Genomic DNA, 26,195 nt, shown 5'->3' with positions numbered 1-26,195 from the left:
ATTTTTAAAAATTAAATTAAAGTAAGATTTCAGATGGGATCAACATTTCATAAAATAGATATATCCAGATAGATCCAGCTTCTGCAGCTTTATTGGTTGCAATCTTCAATACAGATATCAGGATCTACAATGGAAGAGCGGATAATGCTGTGCTGCTTGTAAGAAAGGGGTTTTGAAGTCCTTGAAATTTGAAGAACATTTAATTTAATTCCCAATGCGTTTCGAAGTCTATCTGATTTCTTCCTCAAGAAAACAACACAGAAATCTTTGTTTTTGTCGTTCTCCTGAAGGAGTAAACAGATTTCAAAACGCGAGGAGAATAGACTACATAATCTTCAAACTTCAAAATCTTCAGAATTTCTTTCTTACCAGCAGCAAAGGATTACTTGCTCTCCCACTGTAAACCCTGATAGCATATACTTTGGCAGACACATTACTTGCATGAGGATCATAAGTATATGCTGTGGCTTTTAGCTTGGGATAGGCAGTATCTGAATGTAATGGTCGCCTGCTATGTTACTCAACTCAAGTGACTTGTATGAACGTTGGCAACCTTCAAGGATGTGCAGCGTTGTTATGCCAAAGTTCATATACCAGGTTACATATTGATGATAAAATGGTTACTGTGATATGATGCCAGAACACAGTATCATACCTGTTCTCAGTATGGGACTGGAGCAATCAATAAGGTATCCATTGGATTTCAACTTTTTTATGTACTCCATCATGATTATTTCAGGAGCACATATTGTTAGGGCTAGCGGAACGCACCGAGTACAATAGATGTTTATTATGAATGGTGCGTTCGCAGCCCGGGGTCCACCGTGCAGGAGGAACCTGCTGCTAGTGAACGGCGGCACTGTTTGGCAGTATAGACTAGCTCTGTTACCTCACAGAGCAACCACGAGAGGAAAGCACTGCACCCTGTTAGCCTCACAGGAGCACAAGCTTACTGCCGAACTGATAGCAGTCAGTGGTTATGCACACATGCAATCTCCTCACCGGAGGTGCCGGTATTCTAGGGGCTTATTTCAGCCGGGTCCCTGAATCATGTTCACACAATCTCCTCGCCGGAGGTGCCAGCATTCTAGGGGCTTATTTCAGCCGGGTCCCTGAATACAAACATACATAACCACACTGGCGCAAAGCACATATTAGAATTGATACTAGCGCATGGCCGTGCGGCCATGTGAGCCTTAAATAGCTGCAGCACGTTTAGGACCTTCCAAAGAAGGACCAATGGAGTTGCCGCAGTACCTGAGCATGTGACCCCAGATCTCCACTGAGAGATCTTGCCCCGGGCATGCTCAGAGTGCAAAGCAGGATTTAGTCCTAGCACCTACAAGGACCTTAGCTGCAGTATCTGATCATGTGACCCTCGATCTCCACTGAGAGATCTTACTCTGGGCATGCTCAGAACGTGAAAAGCAGGACTTAGACCCAGAAGCGTCTGCTCGCCGCTGCCCAGCACTGACTTCAATGGCAGAAGCAGGAAATGCAGCAGCAACTCTCAGCACAGAGTCAGACTGAGCGAGACACTGGGATTGACGTCTCCACTGAGCAGGCTCCACTGCGGCAGGAGAAGAATGGGAGACCGCAGCGGAGATGGCCCGAGATTCCCCCTGTGCAGAGGCAGGAACTCGACCCCTAACATTATCCCCCCTCCTAGGGCCCCCTATTGGGCCTCGCTACGTTCGAAGGCAGCAATGAGCTGCAGAGCCCGAATGTGCTCAGCAGGCTCCCAGGACCTATCCTCAGGGCCATAACCCTTCCAGTCCACCAAATAAAATTTTTTGCCACGTACCACCTTGCACCCCAAAATAGCGTTCACCTCAAAATCGTCCGTAGACGAACCTGATGTCCCGGCAGATGACTCAGAAAACCGGGACATGTATACGGGCTTAAAGAGGGACACATGAAAGGTGTCGGTGATACCAAGGCGTGGAGGAAGGGCTAGACGGTAGACCACAGGATTAACCTGTTCGAGGACCTTGAAGGGACCCAAGTAGCGAGGTGCAAACTTAGTGGACTCTACATGCAGCCTGATGTTATGGGCGGAGAGCCACACTAAATCGCCAGGAGCAAAGGTTGCGGCAGGGCGCCGATATGCATCGGCGGAGGACCTTATTCTCTCCTTGGAGGCCCGAATGGCATCCTGAGTGCGGTCCCAAATGTCCCGAGCCTCCACTGCCCAGTCTGCCACCCTGGAGTCAGCAGAGGACACAGGCATAGGCACAGGAACACGCGGATGCTGGCCGTAATTAAGGAGGAAAGGAGTCTGACCAGTGGAGTCGGCTACAGTGTTTTTAAGGGCGAACTCTGCCCATGGTAATAAAGATGCCCAGTCATCCTGCCTGGCAGAAACAAAATGTCGCAAATATGTGACCAGAGTCTGATTGGCCCTCTCTACCAACCCATTCGTCTCGGGATGATATGCGGAAGAGAGATTTAACTCAATGCTGAGAAGACGACAAAGCTCTCTCCAGAACCGAGACGCAAACTGGGGACCCCGGTCACTGACAAATTTGTCTGGCATGCTGTGTAGGCGGAAGATGTGTCTTATGAACAACGCTGCCAAGGCCCATGCAGAAGGTAACTGTGGTAGCGGCACCAAATGCACCATTTTCGAGAAATGATCGGTAATAACTAGTGTTGAGCATTCCGATACCGCAAGTATCGGGTATCGGCCGATACTTGCGGTATCGGAATTCCGATACCGAGATCCGATATTTTTGTGATATCGGGTATCGGTATCGGAAGTGTAAAATAAAGAATTAAAATAAAAAATATTGTTATATTCACCTCTCCGGCGGCCCCTGGACATCAGCGGGAGGATCCGGCGTCCGGCACGGCTTCTTTCTTCAAAATGCGCGCCTTCAGGACCTGTGGAATGACGTCCCGGCTTCTGATTGGTCGCGTGCCGCCCATGTGACCGCCACGCGACCAATCAGAAGCCGCGACGTCATTCCTCAGCTAAAGTCCTAGAATGAGCGCCTTCTAGGACCTGAGGAATGACGTCGCGGCTTCTGATTGGTCGCGTGGCGGTCACATGGGCGGCACGCGACCAATCAGAAGCCGGGACGTCATTCCACAGGTCCTGAAGGCGCGCATTTTGAAGAAAGAAGCCGTGCCGGACGCCGGATCCTCCCGCTGATGTCCAGGGGCCGCCGGAGAGGTGAATATAACAATATTTTTTATTTTAATTCTTTATTTTACACTTTAATATGGATCCCAGGGCCTGAAGGAGAGTTTCCTCTCCTTCAGACCCTGGGATCCATGAGGATACATTCCGATACTTGATGTCCCATTGACTTGTATTGGTATCGGATATCGGTATCGGCGATATCCGATATTTTTCGGGTATCGGCCGATACTATCCGATACCGATACTTTCAAGTATCGGACGGTATCGCTCAACACTAGTAATAACCCAAATGATGGTACAGCCGCGAGACTTGGGCAAACCCACTACAAAGTCCACCCCGACCATCTCCCAGGGCCTGTCTGCCACAGGCAAGGGATAGAGTAACCCAGCCGGCCGTTGTCGAGGAGACTTATTTTTGGCACATGAGACACATGCCAGAACGTAATCTCTGACCTCTCGGAGCATATGCGGCCACCAGTATGTCCTCGCCAGCAGCTCAGATGTCCTTTTTGCCCCAGTGTCCACCCACCCTGGAGGAATGAGCCCAAGAGAGAACTTCCAGTCACAAATTTATGGACACAAAAGTCTTGCCCGGAGGCACAGACTCAAGCGACACCGGAGCCACGGTTCTCAGGGTCTCAGAAGGGACAATAAGCCCAGGCTCTCCTTCCTCCTCCTCAGATGACATAACAGAGCGAGAAAGGGCGTCAGCACAAATGTTCTTCTCCCCAGCGAGATAATGGAGGGTGAAGTGGAATCGGGAGAAGAAAAAGGACCATCTGGCCTGGCGAGAATTTAGCCGCTGGGCTGTTTGCAAATATAGCAAATTTTTGTGGTCTGTGAAAACTGGAAAGGGAAAACGAGCCCCCTCCAAGAGATGTCTCCACTCTGAGAAAGCCAACTTCCTGTCCCTGATGGAATAATTCCTCTCCGCTGGTGTGAAGGTCTTGGAGAAGAAGAAGCACGGATGCTTCTGACCTTGAGCATCCTTTTGGAAGAGGACTGCTCCTGCACCAACGAAAGAGGCATCCACCTCCATTATAAATGGCTTATCGACATCGGGACGATGTAGGATGGGAGCGCTAGCAAAATGGGACTTAATAGAAGAAAAGGCCCTGGAGACCTCTTCAGACCACACTTTGGGATTTGCTCCCTTCTTGGTGAGGGCTACCAAAGGAGCTACCAAAGTTGAGAAGTGGGGAATGAACTGGCGGTAATAATTAATGAACCCCATAAAGCGCTGCACCGCTTTAAGCGAATGGGGTTCTTGCCAGTCCATCACAGCCTGTAGTTTGGCAGGATCCATAGCCAATCCCTGGGCGGAGATGATATAGCCCAGGAAAGGTAAAGACTCCTGCTCAAACACACACTTCTCCAACTTTGCGTAAAGACAGTTTGCCCGTAAGAGGTCGAAGACTCTGCCAACATCTCTCCGGTGGGAGTCAATATCTGGAGTGAAGATGAGAATATCATCCAGATAGACTACGACCGAGGTAGAAAGCATATCCCGGAAGATATCGTTGACAAAGTCATGGAAAACGGCTGGGGAATTACAGAGCCCAAAGGGCATCACCAGATACTCATAGTGCCCATCTCTGGTGTTAAACGCCGTCTTCCCTTCGTCCCCCTCACGAATGCGAATCAGGTTATAAGCTCCCCGCAGGTCTAATTTGATAAATACCTTAGCTCCCCGTAGCCTATCAAAAAGCTCAGAAATCAGGGGCAGCGGGTACTTATTCTTAACGGTGATGGCGTTAAGACCCCTGTAATCTATGCAAGGACGTAATTCTCCGTTCTTCTTCTGCACAAAGAAGAACCCTGCCCCTGCTGCTAATACTGACTTCCTAATAAACCCTCTTGCCAAATTCTCCTGGATGTATAGGGACATAGCCTCCGTTTCCAGGAGAGAGAGGGGATAGACACGTCCCCGAGGAGGTTCTGCTCCAGGCAAGAGATCTATAGGACAGTCATAGGGACGGTGAGGCGGAAGGGTCTCCGTGGCCTTTTTGGAGAAGACGTCTGCATAGGACCAATAGTATTTGGGGAGAGAAGAGAGATCTGCGGGTATCTCAGTGGTGGAAACCTGAACGCACTCTTTCACACATCTGCCCTTACAGGATTCACTCCAACCCAATATCCTCCCAGAGGTCCACTCAATATGTGGGGAGTGGAAACGGAGCCAGGGTATTCCCAGCAGAATCTAATACATTCCCTCGGGAAGGACAAGAAGGGAAATAATCTCCTGGTGGGATGGGGACATGACTAACGTGAAAGGGACAGTCTGATGTGTGATTTGTAACGGAAGTGTCAACCCATTCACCACTCTAACAGTTACTGGTTTGGCAAGCATTACCAGAGGTATTGCATGGCGCAGAGCAAAAGCAGAAGACATGAAATTTCCCTCTGCTCCTGAATCCACACAAAGCTCTACTGTATGAGTGGATGTGCCTAACAGGATTATCCCTTTAAAGGACAATTTGGAGGAAAATGCCGCTGTGTCCAGTGAACCTCCTCCAATGGTCACTAGACGCGATCGTTTCCCAACTGCCGTGGACATTTATTAGCGTAATGTCCCAGTTGCTGGCAATTTTTACATACCACAGGTACTCAAGCGGTCTGAGACCTAGGTCCCGCTCGAGAGACCTCCATGGCCTCATGGGAGTTGGACGCCATAACAGGAGATTCTAGAGGTTTGGCAAAGGTGGGAGCCAGCCGAAACCTTTGCCTACACTGGATCCGCTCTAACCTCCGTTCGTTAAAACGGAGATCGATGCGGGTAGATATAGTAATGAGCTCCTCCAGTGTGGCGGGAATCTCCCTGGTGGCCAAGGCATCCTTTACATGATCTGCCAGTCCTTTCCAGAACACCAGAATAAGGACTTTATCTGACCATTCCAGCTCAGAAGCTAGAGTCTGGAATTGGATGGCGAACTGGCTGACCATGGATGAACCCTGAGTAATTGCCAACAATTGGAGCGCGGTATCGTGGGTGACACGAGGTCCCAAAAAGACCTGCCTCAGAGCGTCCAGGAAGAGAGGAGCACTCTGAACCACACGATCATCACGTTCCCAAAGCGGTGTTGCCCACTCCAACGCCCTGCCCGACAAAAGAGACAAAATGAATCCCACTTTCGCCCATTCCATAGGAAAACGTGCAGCCAGCAGCTCAAGATGTATGGAGTAGAGTTGAGCGACCTTGACCTTTTTAGAGTCGAGCCGGGTTTCGCGAAACCCGACTATCTCAAAAGTCGGGTCGAGTGAAATCGGCCGATTATGACTTAAAGTCGGGATCGACCGAAACACGAAACCCAATGCAAGTCAATGGGGCAGCATAGTCGGCAGTGAGTGGGGGCCAGGAAAACACCTAGAGTGCCCATTTTAATGCCAAAACCATGCATTCTTCTTAATGAAGCTTGTCAATCTTAATTTCCCTTATAATAATTGGAAGGCATTTGAAATTGGGGGTCATTTGGCTAAAGTTGTGGTGGGTAGGGCTGGTTCAAGTAATTAGTGGGCCCAGGAAATCTGGACCACGTCACGGCAGTGGAGCAGGGAGAGGTAAGTATTTCAACTTTGCAAGTGCTGTGAACCTGAGCAAGCAGGGGGGGCCCACTCGTTGGCATTGGCACTGGCACAGGGCCCCTCAAAGTACAGCGGTGTGTTTGCACGGCGGGGGCGCCTTCCACCAGCAGCAACACTTTTGCGTACTATGAGAGGCCCTGTGCCAGTGACGTCGCCAACTAGTATTCCTCCCCCCACCTGATGAAGGAACCTGCACTTTCATCTGCACCTTCGTCTTTGTCCCCGTGTAAGGTGGTATGGTATGCGGGAAGAGCAACCTGACTTTCAGCAGGGTCACAATGTTGTTGTGTAGCGTGCACGGGGAATGTTGCGTTATGGGCCAATGTACCAGCAGACTCATCTATCACTGGCTGGGCAATGGGCAGGATGAGGAGGAAACACAGATATAGGCCCAAAGAATAAAGTTGGCTAAATGCAGTTCAAAATTGGTAACACAGGAATAACCAGGGGGCATTGCAGTGGAGGACAACTGGAATGAGAGGCTGACACAGAGAGTAGGCCCAAATCAGTAAGTAGTTGAAATGCAGTTCAAAATTGGCAACCGTAGTAAACAGGCGGCACAGCTTTGTTCAGTGGAGGAGAACAGCAAGGAGTGGCAGACACCGATAGTAGGCCCCAACCCAACTAGTAGGCCAAATGCAGTCTAACATTAACAACTACTTAACGAGCGCCTGAAAACGGAATTTCAGGACAGGAAACCAGGAGAACAGCAAGGAGTGGCAGACACCGATAGTAGGCCCCAAACCAACTAGTACGCCAAATGCAGTTGTTCCGTTTAACCACAATTTAATGAGAGCCTGAAGATAGAAGTTCAGGAAAGGCAACCTGGAGAACACCTTGGAGTGGAACACACCATCTCTCTACACCCCATACCCAATTTGTAGGCCTAATGCAGTGTAGTTTCCAAGAACTACTAAACGAGAGCCGGAAGATCGAAGCTCAGGAAAGGCAACCTGGAGAACACCTTGGAGTGGAACACACCATCTCTCTACACCCCATACCCAATTTGTAGGCCTAATGCAGTGTAGTTTCCAAGAACTACTAAACGAGAGCCGGAAGATCGAAGCTCAGGAAAGGCAACCTGGAGAACACCTTGGAGTGGAACACACCATCTCTCTACACCCCATACCCAATTTGTAGGCCTAATGCAGTGTAGTTTCCAACAACTACTAAACGAGAGCCGGAAGATTGAAGCTCAGGAAAGGCAACCTGGAGAACACCTTGGAGTGGAACACACCATCTCTCTACACCCCATACCCAATTTGTAGGCCTAATGCAGTGTAGTTTCCAACAACTACTAAACGAGAGCCGGAAGATCGAAGCTCAGGAAAGGCAACCTGGAGAACACCTTGGAGTTGAACACACCATCTCTCTACACCCCATACCCAATTTGTAGGCCTAATGCAGTGTAGTTTCCAAGAACTACTAAACGAGAGCCGGAAGATCGAAGCTCAGGAAAGGCAACCTGGAGAACACCTTGGAGTGGAACACACCATCTCTCTACACCCCATACCCAATTTGTAGGCCTAATGCAGTGTAGTTTCCAACAACTACTAAACGAGAGCCGGAAGATCGAAGCTCAGGAAAGGCAACCTGGAGAACACCTTGGAGTTGAACACACCATCTCTCTATACCCCATACCCAATTTGTAGGCCTAATGCAGTGGAGTTTCCAAGAACTACTAAACGAGAGCCGGAAGATCGAAGCTCAGGAAAGGCAACCTGGAGAACACCTTGGAGTGGAACACACCATCTCTCTACACCCCATACCCAATTTGTAGGCCTAATGCAGTGTAGTTTCCAACAACTACTAAACGAGAGCCGGAAGATCGAAGCTCAGGAAAGGCAACCTGGGGAACACCTTGGAGTGTAACACACCATCTCTCTCCACCCGATACCCATTTTGTAGGCCTAATGCAGTGTAGTTTTCTACAACTACTAAACGAGAGTCGGAAGACCGAAGCAATGGCAAGGAAACCTGGGGAACACCTTGGAGTGTAACACACCATCTCTCTCCACCCCATACCCAATTTGTAGTCCTAATGCAGCCTACTTTCCGACAACTACTAAACGAGAGCATGAAGATCGAAGCTCAGGAAAGGCAACCTGGGGAACACCTTGGAGTGTAACAAACCCTCTCTCTACACCACGGAAGGGCTGATTCTTAGGAAGGAAGGCTGTCGGAAAGAAGCAGGGCACGTCCGAGGGTGATTATATTCTTATTAGGTATATACTCACCCTCGGACGCGCCCTGCTTCTTTATTTGTAATGAATGTTTATTTGCAATGTGGTTTTGACTTACTCTATTTTTTTGGTAAATAATGATTTTATTATTTTCATTGTTTTGCATCTTCTTGGCAATAATATAAAGAAGACGCGACAGGACAACACTCGGTGGATGCCATATCTGTGTTTTAAATTGAAAAAAACTTTCAGTTAACTACTTGCAGGAGAAAGTTATTGTAGCTGGTGGCCATTTTTAGTACTGTACCAGATTTTTGTTGTATGTGTTTGTTTTTAATGTTAAAATGTCTGCATTTGATATCTCTCCAGTATTTTCTTTTTTATAAGCAAAATACTTATTTTTATATTTTCTGATGTTGGTTCAAGGGGTACACGGGCAGCAGTAGACAGGTCAGTGGAGGCCTAGTGGAAGGAGGGACCGCAGACAGGCTTCGAAGCCCTAACATAATAAATTGGGCTGGCTGTAGGCAATTTAAAATTGGTTCCAGGGGAACACGGGCGGCAGTAGACAGGTCAGTGGAGGCCTAGTGGAAGGAGGGACCGCAGACAGGCTTCGAAGCCCTAACATAATAAATTGGGCTGGCTGTAGGCAATTTAAAATTGGTTCCAGGGGAACACGGGCAGCAGTAGACAGGTCAGTGGAGGCCTAGTGGAAGGAGTGACCGCAGACAGGCTTCGAAGGCCTAACATAAGAAAAATGTCAATACAATGGTATTGACAGTGCCAGGCATTGAAGGATGTCAGCGCATAGACTAAACATTGGTGGAGCTGTGAGAGAAAATTTTGCAAGTTGTAGAGCACTGTTTGACCTGGGGGGGGGGGACTGTCTTGTGGCCGGCGGTACAGGCCCAGGGCCCCTCATATTACAACGGTGTGTCTGACGTTGGGTGCGCACCACCACCGCCAGACACTTTATTGTACTATGAGGGACCTAGTGGCAGTGCCGTCGACCAAAAGCGGGCACACCCACCTCTTCAGACAAACAGTACTCTCACGGGTGCTGGCGCCAAGTGGCGATACCACGGCCCCGTGTGGGGACTTTGGCCATTTAGGGAGGTGTTAACATGTCGGATGCTGGACAATCAGGTGCTGCAAATTACGAGATTGGAAAAGTCGTTCAGAATAGTCCACAGGCAAGACCTTTACATAGGAAAGCTAGGTGTCAGCCGGGCAAGGTGGGGCAAAAGATTTCGAAATCCAGTTGTGGTTCATTTTAATGAAGGTTAGATCATCTACATTTTGGGTAGCCAGACGAGTCCTTTTTTCTGTTAGTATTGAACCTGCAGCACTGAATACTCTTTCTGATAGGACACTAGCTGCCGGGCAAGCAAGCTCCTGCAATGCATATTCTGCCAATTCTGGCCAGGTGTCTAATTTTGATGCCCAGTAATCAAATAGGAATGACGGTTGAGGGAGAACATCGATAAGGGATGAAAAATAGTTAGTAACCATACTGGACAAATGTTGTCTCCTGTCACTTTGAATTGATGCTGCAGTACCTGTCCTGTCTGCGGTCATAGCAAAATCACTCCACAACCTGGTCAGAAAACCCCTCTGGCCAACGCCACTTCTGATTTCTGCCCCTCTAACACCTCTGGTCTGCTGGCCCCTGCAGCTCATGTTAGAACGATCACGGGCGCTGTGTGCAGGGAATGCCAGAAGCAAACGGTCAATAAGAGTTGATTGATTAGTTCCAAGTTCTCATGTGGCATTATATTTTGCAATTTGCCTTTATAGCGAGGATCAAGGAGGCAGGCCAACCAGTAATCGTCATCGTTCATCATTTTTGTTATGCGTGTGTCCCTTTTGAGGATACGTAAGGCATAATCCGCCATGTGGCCCAAAGTTCCAGTTCTCAAATCTGTGGTTGTGCTTGGTTGAGGGGCAGTTTCAGGCAAATCCACGTCACTTGTGTCCCTCCAAAAACCAGAACCCGGCCTTGCGGCGCCAACAATTTCCACTGGCCCCGGAAAAGCTTCCTCATTAAAAATATAATCATCCCCATCATCCTCCTCGTCCTCCTCCTCCTGTTCGCCCGCTACCTCGTCCTGTACACTGCCCTGGCCAGACAATGGCTGACTGTCATCAAGGCTTTCCTCTTCCTCAGCTGCAGACGCCTGATCCTTTATGTGCGTCAAACTTTGCATCAGCAGACGCATTAGGGGGATGCTCATGCTTATTATGGCGTTGTCTGCACTAACCAGCCATGTGCATTCCTCAAAACACTGAAGGACTTGACACATGTCTTGAATCTTCGACCACTGCACACCTGACAACTCCATGTCTGCCATCCTACTGCCTGCCCGTGTATGTGTATCCTCCCACAAAAACATAACAGCCCGCCCCTGTTCACACAGTCTCTGAAGCATGTGCAGTGTTGAGTTCCACCTTGTTGCAACGTCTATGATTAGGCGATGCTGGGGAAGGTTCAAAGAACGCTGATAGGTCTGCATACGGCTGGAGTGTACGGGCGAACGGCGGATATGTGAGCAAAGTCCACGCACTTTGAGGAGCAGGTCGGATAACCACGGATAACTTTTCAGGAAGCACTGCACCACCAGGTTTAAGGTGTGAGCCAGGCAAGGAATGTGTTTCAGTTGGGAAAGGGAGATGGCAGCCATGAAATTCCTTCCGTTATCACTCACTACCTTGCCTGCCTCAAGATCTACAGTGCCCAGCCACGACTGCGTTTCTTTCTGCAAGAACTCGGACAGAACTTCAGCGGTGTGTCTGTTGTCGCCCAAATACTTCATAGCCAATACAGCCTGCTGATGTTTGCCAGTAGCTGCCCCATAATGGGAGACCTGGTGTGCAACAGTGGCAGCTGCGGATGGAGTGGTTGTGCGACTGCGGTCTGTGGACGAGGTCTCGCTTCTGCAGGAGGACGAGGAGGAGGAGGAGGGGGTGCGAACGGCTACAGCCAACTGTTTCCTAGACCGTGGGCTAGGCAGAACTGTCCCAAACTTGCTGTCCCCTGTGGACCCTGCATCCACCACATTTACCCAGTGTGCCGTGATGGACACGTAACGTCCCTGGCCATGCCTACTGGTCCATGCATCTGTTGTCAGGTGCACCTTTGTGCTCACAGATTGCCTGAGTGCATGGACGATGCGCTCTTTAACATGCTGGTGGAGGGCTGGGATGGCTTTTCTGGAAAAAAAGTGTCGACTGGGTAGCTCGTAGCGTGGTACAGCGTAGTCCATCAGGGCTTTGAAAGCTTCGCTTTCAACTAACCGGTAGGGCATCATCTCTAACGAGATTAGTCTAGCTATGTGGGCGTTCAAACCCTGTGTACGCGGATGCGAGGCTAAGTACTTCCTTTTTCTAACCATAGTCTCATGTAGGGTGAGCTGGACTGGAGAGCTGGAGATCGTGGAACTAGCGGGGGTGCCGGTGGACATGGCAGACTGAGAGACGGTGGGAGATGGTATTGTTGCCGCCGGTGCCCTAGATGCAGTGTTTCCTACTACGAAACTGGTGATTCCCTGACCCTGACTGCTTTGGCCTGGCAAAGAAACCTGCACAGATACTGCAGGTGGTGCGGAAAATGGTGGCCCTACACTGCCGGAAGGGATGTTGCGTTGATGACTAGCTTCATTGGCCGAGGGTGCTACAACCTTAAGGGACGTTTGGTAGTTAGTCCAGGCTTGCAAATGCATGGTGGTTAAATGTCTATGCATGCAACTTGTATTGAGACTTTTCAGATTCTGTCCTCTGCTTAAGGTAGTTGAACATTTTTGACAGATGACTTTGCGCTGATCAATTGGATGTTGTTTAAAAAAATGCCAGACTGCACTCTTTCTAGCATCGGATACCTTTTCAGGCATTGCAGACTGAGCTTTAACCGGATGGCCACGCTGTCCTCCAACAGGTTTTGGCTTTGCCACGCGTTTTGGGCAAGATACGGGCCCGGCAGATGGAACCTGTTGCGATGTTGATGCCTGCTGCGGCCCCTCCTCCTCCGCTTCAGAACTGCTGCCGCCTGCACCCTGTTCCCCCAATGGCTGCCAATCGGGGTCAAGAACTGGGTCATCTATTACCTCTTCTTGTAGCTCGTGTGCAACTTCGTCTGTGTCACCGTGTCGGTCGGTGGTATAGCGTTCGTGATGGGGCAACATAGTCTCATCAGGGTCTGATTCTTGATCATTACCCTGCGAGGGCAATGTTGTGGTCTGAGTCAAAGGACCAGCATAGTAGTCTGGCTGTGGCTGTGCATCAGTGCACTCCATGTCAGATTCAACTTGTAATGGGCATGGACTGTTAACTGCTTCACTTCCTAAGCCAGGGACGGTATGTGTAAAGAGCTCCATGGAGTAACCCGTTGTGTCGCCTGCTGCATTCTTCTCTGTTGTTGTTTTTGCTGAAGAGGACAAGGAAGCGACTTGTCCCTGACCGTGAACATCCACTAACGACGCGCTGCTTTGACATTTACCAGTTTCACGAGAGGAGGCAAAAGAGCTAGAGGCTGAGTCAGCAAGATAAGCCAAAACTTGCTCTTGCTGCTCCGGCTTTAAAAGCGGTTTTCCTACTCCCAGAAAAGGGAGCGTTCGAGGCCTTGTGTAGCCAGACGACGAACCTGGCTCCACAGCTCCAGGCTTAGGTGCAATATTTTTTTTCCCACGACCAGCTGATGCTCCACCACTACCACTACCCTCATTACCAGCTGACAATGAACGCCCCCGGCCACGACCTCTTCCACCAGACTTCCTCATTGTTTTAAAAACGTAAACAAACTAACGGTATTTGTTGCTGTCACACAAATTACACGGTGAGCTATAACTTCAGTATGATTTAGCTACCCCTTTACAGGTGAGTGAGACCACAACAAAAATCAGGCACAATGTTACACACTCTGTTGTTGGTGGCAACAAATGAGAGAGATGCCACACACGCAGGACTGTCACTGAAGCACAAATGTAAATATTAATCTCCCACTGATTTGTTTTTTGTTTTTTTTTTCAGGGAGACTTTAGGAAAAAAAAATAATAGAATAAAATGATTTTTTCAGGAAGAATTTAGAAACCAAATAAAATAAAATGATTTTTTCAGGGAGAATTTAGAAAACAAATAAAACAAAAAAAGGCTTTCTATGGCCCACTGAGTGAGAGATGACGCACACAGGAGTCAGGAGTGGCACACAAGCCCAGAGGCCAATATTTATCTCCCACTGATTGATGTAGTGATTTTTTCAGGTAGATTTTGGAACCCAAATCAAGCTAAAAAAATAATAGGCTTTCTATGGCCCACAATTGGAGAGAGAGAGAGAGATGGCACACCCAGGAGTCAAGACTGGCACACAAGCAGAAAGGGCAATATCAATCTCCCACTGATTTGTTTTTTTTTTTTTTTTCAGGGAGACTTTAGGAAAAAAAATAATAGAATAAAATGATTTTTTCAGGAAGAATTTAGAAACCAAATAAAATAAAATGATTTTTTTCAGGGAGAATTTAGAAAACAAATAAAACAAAAAAAGGCTTTCTATGGCCCACTGAGTGAGAGATGACGCACACAGGAGTCAGGAGTGGCACACAAGCCCAGAGGCCAATATTTATCTCCCACTGATTGATGTAGTGATTTTTTCAGGTAGATTTTGGAACCCAAATCAAGCTAAAAAAATAATAGGCTTTCTATGGCCCACAATTGGAGAGAGAGAGAGAGATGGCACACCCAGGAGTCAAGACTGGCACACAAGCAGAAAGGGCAATATTAATCTCCCACTGATTTGTTTTTGTTTTTTTTTTCAGGGAGACTTTAGGAAAAAAAATAATAGAATAAAATGATTTTTTCAGGAAGAATTTAGAAACCAAATAAAATAAAATGATTTTTTCAGGGAGAATTTAGAAAACAAATAAAACAAAAAAAGGCTTTCTATGGCCCACTGAGTGAGAGATGACGCACACAGGAGTCAGGAGTGGCACACAAGCACAGAGGCCAATATTTATCTCCCACTGATTGATGTAGTGATTTTTTCAGGTAGATTTTGGAACCCAAATCAAGCTAAAAAAAAAAATAGGATTTCTATGGCCCACAATTGGAGAGGGAGAGAGAGATGGCACACCCAGGAGTCAAGACTGGCACACAAGCAGAAAGGGCAATATTAATCTCCCACTGATTTGTTTTTTTTTTTTTTTCAGGGAGACTTTAGGGAAAAAAAAATAATAGAATAAAATGATTTTTTCAGGAAGAATTTAGAAACCAAATAAAATAAAATGATTTTTTCAGGGAGAATTTAGAAAACAAATAAAACAAAAAAAGGCTTTCTATGGCCCACTGAGTGAGAGATGACGCACACAGGAATCAGGAGTGGCACACAAGCCCAGAGGCCAATATTTATCTCCCACTGTTTTTTTTTTGTTTCAGGGAAAATTTATAAACCCAATAAAAAAAATAATAAATAGGCTTTCTATGGCCCACTATCTGAGAGAGAGAGAGAGATGGCACGCTTAGGACTGGCACACAAGCCCAAAGGCCAATATTAATCTCCCTTTTTTTTTCAGGGAGAATTTATAAAACCAAAAAAAAATAAATAAATAGGCTTTCTATGGCCCACTATTTGTGAGAGAGATGGCACGCTCAGGACTGGCACACAAGCCCAGAGGCCAATATTAATCTCCCACTTTTTTTTTTTTGTTCCAGGGAAAATTTATAAACCCAATAAAAAAAATTATAAATAGGCTTTCTATGGCCCACTATCTGAGAGAGAGAGATGGCACGCTTAGGACTGGCACACAAGCCCAAAGTCCAATATTAATCTCCCACTGATTGATTTATTGATTTTTTCAGGTAGAATTTAGAACCCAAATAAAGCAAAAAAAAAAAAAAAAGGGCTTTCTATGGCCCACTGAGTGAGTGATGATGCACACAGGAGTCAGGAGTGGCACACAAGCCCTGAGGCCAATATTTTTCTCCCACTGATTGATGTAGTGATTTTTTCAGGTAGATTTTAGAACCCAAATCAAGCAAAAAAATAAATAGGCTTTCTATGGCCCACTGACTGAGAGATGGCACACACACAGGAGTCAAGAGTGGCACACAAGCCCTGAGGCCAATATTTTTCTCCCACTGATTGATGTAGTGATTTTTTCAGGTAGATTTTATAACCCAAATCAAGCAAAAAAATAAATAGGCTTTCTATGGCCCACTGAGTGAGAGATGGCACACACAGGGATGGAACTCTAGCAGAAATGTCAATCTTAATCTCCCACAAAAAAAAAAAAAAAAAAAAAACAGGGAGTGTCCTTCAATTACTATCTCCCTGCAGTAATCTCAGCCAGGTATGGCAGGCAGCAATAAGGAGTGGACTGATGCACAAATTAAATAAAAAGTGTGGACAAACAAACAAGATAGCTGTGCAGAAAGGAAGGAACAAGAGGATTTGTGCTTTGAAAAAAGCAGTTGGTTTGCACAGCGGCGTACACACAGCAATGCAGCTATCAGGGAGCCTTCTAGGGCAGCCCAATGAGCTACAGCGCTGAGGGGAAAAAAAAAAATGTAGCTTCCACTGTCCCTGCACACCGAAGGTGGTGTTGGGCAGTTGAAATCGCTACAGCACAAGCGGTTTGGTGGTTAATGGACCCTGCCTAACGCTATCCCTGCTTCTGACGAAGCGGCAGCAACCTCTCCCTAAGCTCAGATCAGCAGCAGTAACATGGCGGTCGGCGGGAACGCCCCTTTATAGCCCCTGTGACACCGCAGACAGCAAGCCAATCACTGCAATGCCCTTCTCTAAGATGGTGGGGACCATGACCTATGTCATCACGCTGCCCACACTCTGCGTTTACCTTCATTGGCTGAGAAATGGCGCTTTTCGCGTCATTGAAACGCGACTTTGGCGCGAAAGTCGCGTACCGCATGGCCGACCCCGCACAGGGGTCGGATCGGGTTTCATGAAACCCGACTTTGCCAAAAGTCGGCGACTTTTGAAAATGAACGACCCGTTTCGCTCAACCCTAGTATGGAGCACTGGCTCACGAATCCCCGACATAGCTTACTGTCACCAGCAAACTTGTCTGGAAGCGGGAGATGGGATAAAGTCGGAGCAGGGGTGGCAGTGGACAAACTGGCTGCAGCTACACTTGAAGCCTGAACAGCGACAGCAGTGATGTCCACAGCTGAGGTTGCACGCTCTAGAGCCGCCAACCTACTCTCCAGCTGCTGGATGTACCGCTGTAGACGCTGATCGTCCGCCATTTACTAGCCAGACCCTGGCGCTAGTATTATGTTAGGGCTAGCGGAACGCACCGAGTAAAATAGATGTTTATTATGAATGGTGCGTTCACAGCCCGGGGTCCACCGTGCAGGAGGAACCTGCTGCTAGTGAACGGCGGCACTGTTTGGCAGTATAGACTAGCTCTGTTACCTCACAGAGCAACCATGAGAGGAAAGCACTGCACCCTGTTAGCCTCACAGGAGCACAAGCTTACTGCCGAACTGATAGCAGTCAGTGGTTATACACACATGCAATCTCCTCACCGGAGGTGCCGGTATTCTAGGGGCTTATTTCAGCCGAGTCACTGAATCACGTTCACACAATCTCCTCGCCGGAGGTGCCAGCATTCTAGGGGCTTATTTCAGCCGGGTCCCTGAATACAAACATACATAACCACACTGGCGCAAAGCACATATTAGAATTGATACTAGCGCATGGCCATGCGAGCCTTAAATAGCTGCAGCACGTTTAGGACCTTCCAAAGAAGGACCAATGGAGTTGCCGCAGTACCTGAGCATGTGACCCCAGATCTCCACTGAGAGATCTTACTCTGGGCATGCTCAGAACATGAAAAGCAGGACTTAGACCCGGAAGCGTCTGGTCGCCGCTGCCCAGCACTGACTTCAATGGCAGAAGCAGGAAATGCAGCAGTAACTCTCAGCACAGAGTCAGACTGAGCGAGACGCTGGGACCGACATCTCCGCTGAGCACGCTCCACTGCGGCAGGAGAAGAATGGGAGACCGCAGCGGAGATGGCCCGAGATTCCCCCTGTGCAGAGGCAGGAACTCGACCACTAACACATATTACTACAAAAATTTGATATAAGAATTGTGCTATCCTCCCACCACTTTTGATTCTATTGGATGAACCCTCTATTTGTTATGATTATGCACATTGCACTCTGAAGATGAACTTTATGCCTACTCAAATTAGTAATTTTTTGATACTGCATTATTTTTCTTTAGAACATTTGGAACAAAATCAAGTCTTTTTTTACCCTTGCTTTGGAGATAGTAACATAGTAACATAGTAACATAGTTAGTAAGGCCGAAAAAAGACATTTGTCCATCCAGTTCAGCCTATATTCCATCATAATAAATCCCCAGATCTACGTCCTTCTACAGAACCTAATTGTATGATACAATATTGTTCTGCTCCAGGAAGACATCCAGGCCTCTCTTGAACCCCTCGACTGAGTTCGCCATCACCACCTCCTCAGGCAAGGAATTCCAGATTCTCACTGCCCTAACAGTAAAGAATCCTCTTCTATGTTGGTGGAAAAGCCTTCTCTCCTCCAGACGCAAAGAATGCCCCCTTGTGCCCGTCACCTTCCTTGGTATAAACAGATCCTCAGCGAGATATGTGTATTGTCCCCTTATATACTTATACATGGTTATTAGATCGCCCCTCATTCGTCTTTTTTCTAGACTAAATAATCCTAATTTCGCTAATCTATCTGGGTATTGTAGTTCTCCCATCCCCTTTATTAATTTTGTTGCCCTCCTTTGTACTCTCTCTAGTTCCATTATATCCTTCCTGAGCACCGGTGCCCAAAACTGGACACAGTACTCCATGTGCGGTCTAACTAGGGATTTGTACAGAGGCAGTATAATGCTCTCATCATGTGTATCCAGACCTCTTTTAATGCACCCCATGATCCTGTTTGCCTTGGCAGCTGCTGCCTGGCACTGGCTGCTCCAGGTAAGTTTATCATTAACTAGGATCCCCAAGTCCTTCTCCCTGTCAGATTTACCCAGTGGTTTCCCATTCAGTGTGTAATGGTGACATTGATTCCTTCTTCCCATGTGTATAACCTTACATTGAGGTACTGATTAAATTCTATATTATACCCACAATTATTTTGAATGTTGAGGTTCTTGTACATTTGGTGCACTTTTAATGTTTTTGTTGTCTTTTGTCTGTCTTGCATTTTTTTCTAAAAAGTATAGATTGTTTTTTAATAAAGTATGGATGGCGACCATTCACTTTGTTAAAGTTTCAATAAAAGAAGGGAACGTAGAACCAGAAAATGACAGAAAGATCTCTGTGGTACATTTTTCAGATTTGCTGTGTAGACTGGGGCAGGATCATCTGAGTCTACCAATTTTCTTTAGAAGTCATGGAATTTTCTGACAAGTAATAGGCTTTTTACTGCTGGAGGCATAGATCAGACAGGATATTAACGCTATACATTGCACACAAAGATAAGGCTTTGTATAGATCTCCCTTGTCACTGTCTGTTCTCTGGTGTGAAGCTGTAATTGATATTTTCCTCTTTTCCTAAAAACCTTAATAATAAAAACACTCCGAGAGAACAAAGCTAACATAAAGCGATACGGTCTATACAGAAGACTACAATAAATTAATTTCTCTAATATGGCGATCCCAGGAGAGGATTTTAAGAAAAAACAGCTAAATTTAAATAATGTATAAACATATTCATTCTTCAGTCAATTATTTCTAAATACTATAATTAAACTGAAATGAAATACATAATGAATTATATAATGCAAAATGCTTTCCTATTACTAAAAGCAGAAATTCATTGTGTGATTATTACCTGAGAAGCTCACAACGTCCAGTGTCATATTCATTGTATAAAGTTTTCTTAATTATTCTACTTAGATGCATGGGGAACCAGCACAGAGCAAATATCACAACTAAGCAGAACACGGTCTTTGCAACCTCACGCCTCTGTGTGAAGAAGATATTAAATTTTATCATTACATGTAATTATATAGATTGATACAGATCAGTTACGGACATTCCATCAGGTTTTTTTCAACTTATTTTTAAAATTGTTAGAGAGCATAGGCTGGCTTATAAGCAAAGAAACAAGTCATATCTGCCATATAAATAAAAATTATTATTATTATTATCAGAATACATCCACCCCTCTCGCTCCAGTGCTGCCTAATTGTAAATATACGGTAGTTGATTTACTTTGTTATACGTCAACCTACCATATGGAATAAACATAAGACAGGGGATTATGTCAGCTCTCCCATAGTGGAGTCTGGAAAAAGGAAAATCTAGCTGTGCAGCAGGAAGATCAATCGATAGCCAAAAAAGGTAAATCCAGCTTCAGAAATTCGATGTCTATAAAAGTATCAAATTTGTTAGGCAAACTAAAAATATGACAACAGCGTGATAGTCACAGCCCCGACTCAGGGAGATGATAGGCAGATGCGTTTCAGACCCTCATGTCTTTTATCATTGGGCAATGATTAAAGACCTGAGGGTCTGAAACACGTCTGCCTATTATGTCCCTAAGAAGGGGCTGTGACTACCACGCTGTTGTCATATTTTTAATTTACATAATAAATTTGATACTTAAATATAAATTGGATTTCTAAAGCTGGATTCACTTTTTTCGGCTACCATATGGCAAGTTTAAAAAATATGCAGAGAACCACTGGTATTCTCATCTCGTACATTTATAGCTTATCAATGGTGTATACCATATATGTATAGTAGATGCGGATCCCTTCAATTGGACATGCGTCTATCTTGAAAACAGGGTCCAGAACTATCTACAAGCAATATCTAGCTGCCAAGCCTGTCTAATTTTTCAAACCAAAACGTCACCACTCACCACATGGGCTAATAAATGTCAAGAATGTTTGCACCTTATTTGCCTTGAGTTCTGCCCCTATCTGATATATATATATATATATATATATATATATATATATATATATATATTTATATATATATACATAGTAAGAAAGTAGGAGGTAAGATCCTGGATGGTAGGTATGTATCACTGAGATGATTTTTATTTTGACTGGATTTTGGCTCCGGGATTTAGGAGCGACCAAAAGAACCTGTGTGGGAAAAGTTTCTCCCATACTAAAGTATGGGCCTTACTGGCCTAATAAATACCACACCTGGTCAAGCTCAAGTAGGAGTAGTGTGCTTAATCAGGAGAAAGACAGAGCTAAAGGATAGTCTATAGTGCAGCCTGAAAGGTTCCTGTAAGGCGAGGTTGGTGTGATCGTTTGATTTACTTTACCGTACCCAGAAAGGGGACTGTTTTGATATTTTGATATACAGACCAAAAGTTTGGACACACCTCATTTAAAGATTTTTCTGTATTTTCATGACTATGAAAATTGTAAATTCACACTGAAGGCATAAAAAATATGAATTAACACATGTGGAATTATATACTTAACAAAAAAGTGTGAAACAACTGAAAATATGTCTTATATTCTAGGTTGTTCAAAGTAGCCACCTTTTGCTTTGATGACTGCTTTGCACACTCTTGGCATTCTCTTGATGAGCTTCAAGAGGTAGTTACCGGAAATGGTCTTACAACAATCTTGAAGGTGTTCCCAGAGATGCTTAGCACTTGTTGGCCCTTTTGCCTTCACTCTGTGGTCCAGCTCACCCCAAACCATCTCGATTGGGTTCAGGTCTGGTGACTGTGGACCAGATAGAATATGAATACTGTAATGTCAATTTACCTGCTTAAGATGCTCGCTCAGGGCTATCCTCAAACTTCCTTTCCTTTGGTGCAGCATTTCACATGTCATTAATGTATAAAATATTGCGGTACATGCCAGGGGAACACAGAAGTAAAAGCCAAACAACCACCAATCCTTTGCATACTGGTAAAACTAGAATGAAAAATAAAAAAATATTAATTTGCATTGTTTTAAATTACCAACTCAAATAGAGCACACGTTCCCACTCATTTACTGTACCAGCTAGTGGTAACCAACTACATCTGTCTATGTATATTTGGCCCACACCCACTTTTCTCAACTTCCTGATTCGCATAAATGTTTGGCTCGGACAAGAGTTCATCATTTTTCATTAGGGAAAAGTACTGAGGGTGTAAGTTCAAACTTCCTGACTCTTTTCCTCCCAAACCATCATCTCCTGTTAAACATTTGGGAGGCCATCACACACAGTAGCTGGTCCCACTAAAAACTCAAGATTTGGCAAATTTTGATGTTGTGTATATGGCAGCCTTAAAGGGTATATCTGGGACTTCATGGAAAAACAAAAAATGTGCCTAAGCACTAACAGGCAGGTAATTGCAACTTACCTGCCTGTTGTGCATGGTGCCATTCTTCCCCATCACAGAGCGGTCAGAGACTGCTACCTCTGCTGATGCGATGGGGCATGACTTCCAACATCATTCTGATTGACTGCCAGCACCCCCAATTAGGCAGCGGGGATCTGGCTGTCAATCAGAATGACATTGGAAATCCCACCCTGTTGATAGAGCGGAGTGTAAAAGTAGCCTTCGCTCCGTAGACATGATGTCAGCAGAGACAGCTGAATCCTCGGCAGGAGGGGTCTGTGACCACTCCGTGACGTGGAAGAACAGTGCACAACAGGCAGGTAAGTTGCAATTACTTGCCTGTTAGTACTTAGGTACATTTTTTTCTAAAGTTCCAGATGGCTTGTTAAAGAGAATAACTATTCATTTCCCAGAGTACAGATACAGTTAGGTCCATAAGTATTTGGACAGTGATGCAAGTTTGGCATGTTAGCTATTTATCAAAACATATTCATGATACAAGATGAGCCATTTATATGGATACAACTAAATAAAATGGGAATGGTTGGTGATATCAACTTCCTGTTTGTGGCACATTAGTATATGGGAGGGAGAAAACTTTTCAAGATGGGTGGTGACCATGGTGGCCATTTTGAAGTCGGCCATTTTGGATCCAACTTTATTTTTTCAATGGGAAGAGGGTCATGTGACATCAAACTTATTGAGAATTTCACAAGAAAAACTACGGTGTATTTGGTTTTAACATAACTTTATTCTTTCATTAGTTATTTACAAGTTTATGACCACTTATAAAATGTGTTCAAAGTGCTGCCCATTGTGCTGGATTGTCAATGCAACCCTCTTCTCCCACTCTTGGCACACTGATAGCAACAACGCGGAAGAAATGCTAGCACAGGCTTCCAGTATCCGTTGTTTCAGATGCTGCACATCTCGTATCTTCACAGCATAGACAATTGCCTTCAGATGACTCCAAAGATAAAAGTCTAAGGGGGTCAGATCGGGAGACCTTGGTGGCCATTCAACTTGCCCACGATGACCAATCAACTTTCCAGAAAACTGCTCATATAGGAATGCTCGGACCTGACACCCAAGATGGTGCATCACCACACCACAAGGTTCAAATCATTAATCGGCCTTCAAAAATAGGAAGGCCAGATTGGCCTTTGCTGAAAACCATCTAATGGCCAGCCTAATTCTGGGAAAGCATTCTTTGGACAGAGATCAACCTGTAACCAGAATGAGGAGAAGAAAGTATGGAGAAGGCTTGGAACGGTTCATGATCTAATGCACACTACATACTCTGTAAAACATGATGTAGGCAGTGTGATGACATGGGCACACATGGCTTCCAATAGCACGGGGTCACTAGTGTTTATTGATTAGGCAACTGAAGACAGAAGCAGACGCATAAATATGGAAGTGTATAGGGCGGTACTTTCTGCTCAGATTTCACCAAATGCAGCAAGGTTGATTGGACAGAACTTCACAGTACAGATGGATAATGTCCCAAAAAATACGGTTTTAGCAACCCTGGAGTTTTTAAGGCATAGAAGTGGAATATTCTGCAATTGAGGCAATCACCAGCTCTCAACCTCTTCGAGCAGCATTTGACATGTCTAAGAAAAAGCTTAAGGCAGAAAGACCCACAAACAAGCAACAACTAAAGTCAGCTGTGTAAAGGCCTGGAAGAGCATCACAGTGGAGGAAACCCAGGGATTGGTGATGTTGATGGCTTCCAGACTTCAGGCAGTCATTGCCTGCAAAGGATTCTCTACAAAATATTAACAATGAATATTTTATTTATGGTAAAGTTGATTTTTCCAATTACTTTTGAGCCCCCAAAATGAGGAGGCTTTGTAAAAAAAATGGATACAATTCCTAAAAGTTTTGCAGGATATTTTTGCTCAACCCCTGTAATTAAACCTGAACATCTACACTTCAATTGCATCTCAGTTGTTTCATTTAAAATCAATAATTGTGGCATACAGAGACGAAATCATGAAGATTCAGTCACTGTCCAAATGTCCACTGTCCAAATATTTCTGGACCTAACTGTATATAGCTATCAAGCAATGTAACCATGATTTCCATATTTTGTGAAATTCTTGCTTATCAATAGTGAAACAAAGTTAGGCAGACGTGTACCGAGTAAACCTTTCTATTGTAATTATATGCTATAGCCACATTTATGGACGTTACATCTTGGATTAAGAACATTCACCATAACAAAAAGCTCTGATTATATCTCACAATTTAAGAAATATCATTCCTTGTGTGCTAGTATTGGCAAACCTCTCTTTATGCTGACTGTACATAGCTTGATTTTTTGTAGATAAATACTACAATAGGGCCAGGATTGAGGCATGTGTGAAAAACCCATGAGTTGCATAAATCAGTTGCCAGGGTCAAAAATCAATTAATGCTTAAATGGTCACTGACCTTTCAACATCCTCAATTAATAGTACAGAAGAAACTTTTTAACATATGTTTTGAAAGAAAATGCTTCTTTCTCCATGTATGAGTCATTCCTTCAAGTTTCAGAATACAGTCACTTAAAGGGAACCTGTCATCAGAAAAAATGCTATTAACCAGTAGATGTAGGGTTAATCTGCAGGTTAATATCATTACTTACCTGCCAGCCGCCCAAACTTAGCCGAATGATGCGGGTAGAAAATGAGCTTTATTCCCCCCGGCAATATTCCAGTTTCCATCATGGGGCAGTGCCAGTGTGGGTTCAGTCAGTGCTCCGAGTATACAGAGTGGTGGCTGTAACCTTGTCCTCGGCCCTGACTGACAGCCGGCTCCAATATAGAGTCAGTGTTCGTCAGGGCTGGGGGCACTGGCGCCACCCCTGTGACTGAAGCCAAAATTCTGCCATGTTTCCTTCATAGCGTTTGGCCAAGTGCAGGAGCCGGGCAGGTTAATTACTTTATTAATCTGCAGATTAACTCAATGTCTGCGGGATAATAGCATTTTTCTGATGACAGGTTCCCTTTAAGTTTATTTAGAGGGGAGTGGTGAAGGGAGGAGCACTGTGAGAGAACTGGCAGAGGGAGACACGACAAAGTTGCTGCAGCTTCTAGTGTTTTATCTCATATACATGACAATTTATTCTGTATACTAAGGTATAATTTCAGTTATTTACAAAATATAGATCTGATATCAGAATTATTATATTATAGATATAATAAAAATGATCCCAGTAGCAGAAAACATTGGGTGAACACCACAGGAAAGTGACAAGTGCTTTCTAGAAGATCGTCAATGTCAATGTGACTACTCACTTACTGTGTCATAACAAACATTCTCATTTATACATACTGTACATACAAACTGGAGCAGTAAAGAAAAATAAAAAGCCCAAAAATCTTATGTTCATATGTAGAAAGGTAATGTATTTTATTTTCCTGTTCTCATATGTGAAATAATATATTTCTGTGGAGGGCCTGTGACTGATTAAATATGGGTACTGAACAGGGTGTCCCTCTCTTCTTACATCAGGGCCCGACTGAAAAGGATAAAAGTGCTTTTGTTTTCCCTGCAGGTCCAGATGTTAACAATTTTCAACAGGAAGAGTGCATTTAAAGCAGGCTTCCTTGTGCACCACGATACTTCTGCAGGCCAAGCATTTCGATTTCCAAGAGAGATAAGCACTGTCCAACAACAGTTCTTGTTAAAGCAGTATTCCACTGAACATGACCGACTAACAATATGACCCTTCAGGCATCCGAGGCAAAGCGAGTGAAACGCTTGACCATAAATGATACTGATACATGTGGTGTGTTTCTCTATCTCTAATGTTCTTCCCTTACGCAGCTCATTGATCACTGCCTCTGTCTTTTACATTACTTTATATGTATACATTAAAAATGAAGGTAATATTTGTCCTATCTAATTAATTTCTACATTTTTTTTGTGACTCTGCACATTAAAAATTCTTAAAATATTCTAGCTCTAACTTACAGCAGGCACTACAGGCT

At 45.1% G+C, this 26,195-nt stretch overlaps 1 protein-coding gene across 2 annotated transcripts in view; it reads right to left on the bottom strand.

The window, feature by feature from the left end:
* The window catches only part of EDNRA (endothelin receptor type A), a 77,801-nt gene that overhangs the window by 6,133 nt on the left and 45,473 nt on the right, over nt 1-26,195 (bottom strand). For both annotated transcript variants that reach the window (XM_069744038.1, XM_069744039.1), the window contains 2 exons: nt 21,650-21,802; nt 19,741-19,874 (listed from right to left, as the gene is read on the bottom strand). In XM_069744038.1, coding sequence (XP_069600139.1) covers nt 19,741-19,874; nt 21,650-21,802 — 287 coding nt within the window. The remainder of the gene's footprint in view (nt 1-19,740; nt 19,875-21,649; nt 21,803-26,195) is intronic.

The sequence above is a fragment of the Ranitomeya imitator genome, chromosome 1 (genome assembly GCF_032444005.1).
Source record: "Ranitomeya imitator isolate aRanImi1 chromosome 1, aRanImi1.pri, whole genome shotgun sequence".
Taxonomy (NCBI): domain Eukaryota; kingdom Metazoa; phylum Chordata; class Amphibia; order Anura; family Dendrobatidae; genus Ranitomeya; species Ranitomeya imitator.
This window is presented reverse-complemented; position numbering and strand designations above follow the sequence as displayed.